Source organism: Protopterus annectens, chromosome 7.part0 (assembly GCF_019279795.1).
Source record: "Protopterus annectens isolate FY-2018-M chromosome 7.part0, PAN1.0, whole genome shotgun sequence".
Lineage (NCBI taxonomy): Eukaryota > Metazoa > Chordata > Ceratodontiformes > Protopteridae > Protopterus > Protopterus annectens.
Window position 1 is genome coordinate 866,100,839 of NC_056739.1, and position 4,948 is coordinate 866,105,786.

At 37.9% G+C, this 4,948-nt stretch overlaps 1 protein-coding gene across 1 annotated transcript; it reads right to left on the minus strand.

The window, feature by feature from the left end:
• Positions 1-330: 330 nt before the first annotated feature.
• On the minus strand, positions 331-3,780 carry FEZF2 (FEZ family zinc finger 2). Its single transcript, XM_044077424.1, has 5 exons — positions 3,692-3,780; positions 2,592-3,435; positions 2,242-2,376; positions 1,854-1,986; positions 331-984 (listed from the first exon to the last, which is right to left on the minus strand). Exons 2-5 carry the CDS (start codon positions 3,381-3,383, stop codon positions 707-709), a joined length of 1,338 nt encoding a protein of 445 aa, XP_043933359.1. The 5' UTR covers positions 3,384-3,435; positions 3,692-3,780; the 3' UTR covers positions 331-706.
• Between the last annotated feature and the right edge of the window lie 1,168 nt (positions 3,781-4,948).

Here is a 4,948-nt window from a genome sequence, read left to right on the forward strand (position 1 = left end):
TTGCACTTAGGTCACACTGCACAAAACACTGTATAGTAAATCAAATTCAAAAACAAACAGCAAGGCAAAGGTTTTAAATCCTGTGTTCCCAGCTTCCAAAAAAAGGAGGTATGCAAGGCGTGTTTCTCATTACTTCACTTATTTCCCAGATATGTTACTTTGTAACTCCATTTTGTAAAAGAGAGGAATAAACTTGGCTGTTAATATGACAGCTAGTTCTAAATTACGTTGCTTAAAAAGCATTCCTGCGATTCTCGGAACTCGTAATTCTTATTTTGTTTTGAGATCAGAAACGACTTTCTCTGAGTCGTCATTTATTTCACTTAAATCAAATTTTCATACTCTTTATTTCAGTATATTTACATATACTGACTGCAATATATATTTACACTTCCCTTTACATAAATGTATAAATGGCATTTAAAGACAACATTTCACAAAGTTCTGCCAGAACTAAGTTAAAAAGAGATACTTGACTTATTTAAATAAGAACCACATTTACAATCTAATTTCATTTGCTTAGTCCTTATGGCAAAATGTGCACTTTTAAAAAATAAGAGGACTTAGCGGGGCATAGACACATTTCAAGTTGGTCTTTTCTTTGCCGATGCTGTTGTGGAGTTACAAACTGAGGTTGTGTACCAAAGATGTTAGCCCAAGAGGAAACTGATAAAAATATACTTGTTCATTTGGTGTTTTATTGTCTTCAGCTTCGTGCCAGTGTGGCAGACTGAGAAATGTCCTTGGCATGTACAGAACCTACACTGCAGGGATGGCTGCTGTCATGAAGTTTCCTCACATGCTTCTTTAGATCAAAGTTCCGACAAAATCCTTTACCACAAGTCCCACAAGTGAAGGGTTTCTTGTCATTATGGGTGTGCATGTGAAATGTCAGATTATAAACCTGATGGAAGGCTTTGTTACAAATAGTGCATTTGTACTGCTTCTCTCCGCTGTGCGTCAGTTTGTGGTTCTTGTAGTTTCCTAAAAGACAAAGGAACAAAATAATAGCTAACAGAAATAGAGGTAACAAGTTAGGATTGGTAGGGGGAATGTGGCCAGCCTTCATTAAGAAGTGTTCCAAAACCGAGTCAAATAAAGTTGTCAAACTCGGTCAGCATCATCTCATAATGGCATATAACTGTCAAATGCAAAATCCTAAAGAGGTCAGTGTGTTCTGACCCAGACAAGATGAAAATAGCTGAAGTTACTAGAAATTGGCAGGACTCATACAAACCAATTGACTTAAGGCAGCCTCACTGTTTAGAAAGACCTGTGTCAGGACAGCAGAGCAGCATCCAGGTCTATAGCAGGCTTTATTCTAAGTTTATTTTTTAAACATAAGAGATAATAGTAATATAAACAGGTTCATGTATGCACTTCCAAACTGACATTGTATTTATAAGAGTGACTTCGAAGTGTATCGGCTACAACATGTTGGTTTGGTCTAACCAGGTTAACTTTCCAAAAGTTAAGGAAACATCTATTTTGTCTCAGTAAAGCTCACACAATGCTCTCTGACTAAACATTGTCAACGTCAGAGAAAATAATACGTACAATTATGTGACTCCAGTGAGTAATTTCACTAACACGGCTACTCATCTAACCTAATATTTGTAAAGAACCGCACAACCATACAAACTGTACTGCTAGTGTTCCGAAGGGGAAACATAAGCTCAACGTATTCCATCCATCCATGACTCCCTTTGCCCCTTTTTTGCACATGGGGTCGATGCGACACATAAACAGCGTCAATCATCTGGAGCCAACGCTCAGACTGACATATGGTATATATTTCTCTGTATTACATGCATAGCCCCAGTCACCTGGAAAGTTAGAATAGAAAAGTATACCTTTCTGATGAAATCCCTTTCCACAAAATTCACAGACAAAAGGCTTGTAGCCAGCATGAATTCGAATATGGGTGTTCAAAGTTGAGCTTCGGTTAAAGGCTTTTCCACACTGATTACACTTATGGGGTTTCTCCTAAAGCAAATAAAAACGCATTGTAACGTAATCAGCAAAGATACACATATTATACAGCTACAAAGTATTTTTCTTATATATATATATATATATATATATATATATATATATATATATATATATATATATTAGGGACAATGTTGTTACAGTTATTAATTAAAAGCAAACACTAAGATAAATAGCACATACAGCTATAATATGCAGGGCATCCCAACAACGAAAGAGAAACAGAAAAGTGGTGAAAAAAATCCTTACCTGTGTATGGATTATTTTATGCCTGCATAAGGTACTGGCCTGTCGAAAACCTTTCCCACAGACTTTACAGACGAATGGTCTGGCTCCAGTGTGCACTGGCATGTGTCGAGTTAAATTATAATGTGCATTGAATACCTATAAGGAAGGTAATGCTCTGATTAGATATTGATGCCAAAAGTGTAATTTGACATGGACAAAACTGTCCAAATATGCTTTGCTAATTTAAAATGCATTGCTTCTGGCTATAAATACGATTCACAGATACAACACGGAATTACCCCATTAAAAGTTAACATGTAACTGATATAAAGTGTCAGAAGTGAATAATTTAATTGTTAGTCTTATCCCACCTTGCCACAAACTTCGCAGGTGAAGTTTTTAGGTTTTCCATCGCCGGGGCTGTTGAGTTTGTTATGTGGTTTGATATAAGTCTTCTCACTGAGGTTCGTGTTCTCCTTTATTATCTGGTCTAATTGTCCAGGGAGTCGCTCCTTTTGAAGGAACTGGGAAGTTTGGAACTTCTCTGTTGGCAGGCTAGCAATTTTCGTGTTTTCCAGCAGAAGTAACTTCTGATGAGCAGAAAGAGAGGCTTGAGCCTGAGAATTTAAAATATTAGCTGGAAACAAGTGTCCACTGAAGAGGTTTGGTGTGTGGTAGGAGCAGTCCAAGTAGTTAAGGTAATAAAATGAGCCATTGGCTGGCATTGCTACAGTTTGGTTTATAGCCTGAGGTTTGATTACCCTGTTGGGTGGCAGAATTGAATGTCCTAAGCTCAGTTCTGCCTTGCAGCATACACCACAATTACTTTTGCATAGGCTGGCTGAGTTGCAAGACACCCCTCTTAGGTTTGCTTTCCAGATTTCAGAATAGTTCACGACAGTCTTTGACTGGACCTCGTAACTCACTGGCTGAATGGGGATCATGCAAGGTATTGGGGTGCAAAGGTTAATCAGTTTCTTGCATTCAGCACTCTCCCTTTCCCGTTGTGCTCTGTACACCAAGGGAGATTTGGATTCTGATGTCTTTGACATTATTCTTTCAATTGAAAAGGCCAATGTCTTGGCGGCAGTAGAAGCTCCATTTTTGGACTCTAGTCTTGGACAGGAGGGCATCACTGTCTCCAAAGAAGCCGAACTCGCCATTCTTGCAGAACTTGGAGTGAGCAGCGGCCAGACTCGTCACTGTCCTTTTACTCTGCATTCCAGAAAAGCCAGTATAGAAATCAGTTTAATAAGCACCTTGTTTTGCCCTGTCACTTATTTGCATTCAAATGAACAGATCCAAGAACAATAGCACACAGGGGCACCAGCCTAATGCTCATTATCCAGTACAAAAAGTGAATGGAGACTGCGTTACTAAATATTAGTATTTGTACAAAACGATGACATTTTAATTTATACTATTTACAATTTTAACCCTAATAGCAAATTATAAGTTGAGAGTAAATTACCTTGCAAGACGTCGCTAAAGACGTAGCCTCCAAGCGTTGTGTCCATGCGCTGTCACATTTTGATAGCAAACATCTTCATCAGGGTGAGATCACTGTCTTCTACATTTAGCTGACATCACGTGAAGTCACTTAGATCGGAATGACATGGAAATGCCACCAAGCAACAGCCGCCTTTAAAAAGCACACCGCCCATTTCAGTAGCATTGGAAATGCAATACAGAGCTCCAAGTAACACAATTTGTGAACCACACTTACTAATCTAGGTCACTTCTTAAAGAAACATATTTTGCAAACGTTTACCCCACCCCCACCCCATTGACTTGATCATGTTAATTTTATTACAAATAAATGATCGCATAGGAAAACGTCTAATTATATACTACAAGGAGTAAATTGATGACCAGTCCTTTTCTGATTTCTTATCAGCTTTATTGGTGGTAGTTTTATTCATCTGGTTATATCATAGTTAATGATAATATTAATAATAATAATTATTATTATTTAGAATGAGGGCAGACACCCACACATTATCTAGAAGTAACCCAGAAATATGTGCGTTTCCTTAATTCTTAAAAAAAAGGTGACGTCAGTAATGTAAATATATATTTACTGTAATACGAGACTTTCTAATATTGAGTGATTTTTAAATATATATTTGAAATGGTATGCTTAACAAACGCTATGTCACTTTAGGGGCTTTCCGTTTTTTCCTTTAGATTATTCGCTGATGCTTGTACAATAAATTCCAGTTCCACCTGTTTAAGAAACAGCTTGCAGTAACTGAACCTCCACAGGATCTTATTAAACGTTTTCCTTCTCCACCTATTCAGAAGAACCAATTTTCCGAAGTGATTCATGGAGCTCCTTCAGCTAAAGCAGCTCTTTCACTTTTAGCCACTAAAGCACCGCGTGGAACTTGGTTTTGTATTTTTCCTTAAATAAAGAGATGGATTAAGCAGGGAAAATAAAAGCCTTAGCTCAACTAGAGGTAAAGCAAGCCATGAAAAGGCCTCTTCTTAGCATGCCATAGAAAGTTCGCAGGAATTCAGCCTAGTGTGTGCTTGCTACAAAGGAATAGTCCTCCCTCTTCATTTGGAGTAGTTGAATTCAGCTGTTTGCAGACCATTTCACCTGCGAATCACAACAAATTACAAATACAAAATCCCATGAAAGGCTCTATACTGTTTAAATGTCTGCCTTTCTCAAGCGAATGTAGGAAGGGTCTTCATACTTAAGTATGAGCGATACCTAAGCATC

What these genes read in the sequence shown, in the direction of transcription:
- FEZF2 (XM_044077424.1), bottom strand. Translation starts at nt 3,383, where the DNA reads ATGGCGAGTTCGGCTTCTTTGGAGACAGTGATGCCCTCCTGTCCAAGA. An exon ending in CCTGCGAAGTTTGTGGCAAG is followed by an intron (nt 2,377 to 2,591) that starts GTGGGATAAGAC and finishes CCTTCCTTATAG; the next exon opens with GTATTCAATGCACATTATAA. An exon ending in ATAAAATAATCCATACACAG is followed by an intron (nt 1,987 to 2,241) that starts GTAAGGATTTTT and finishes TATTTGCTTTAG; the next exon opens with GAGAAACCCCATAAGTGTAA.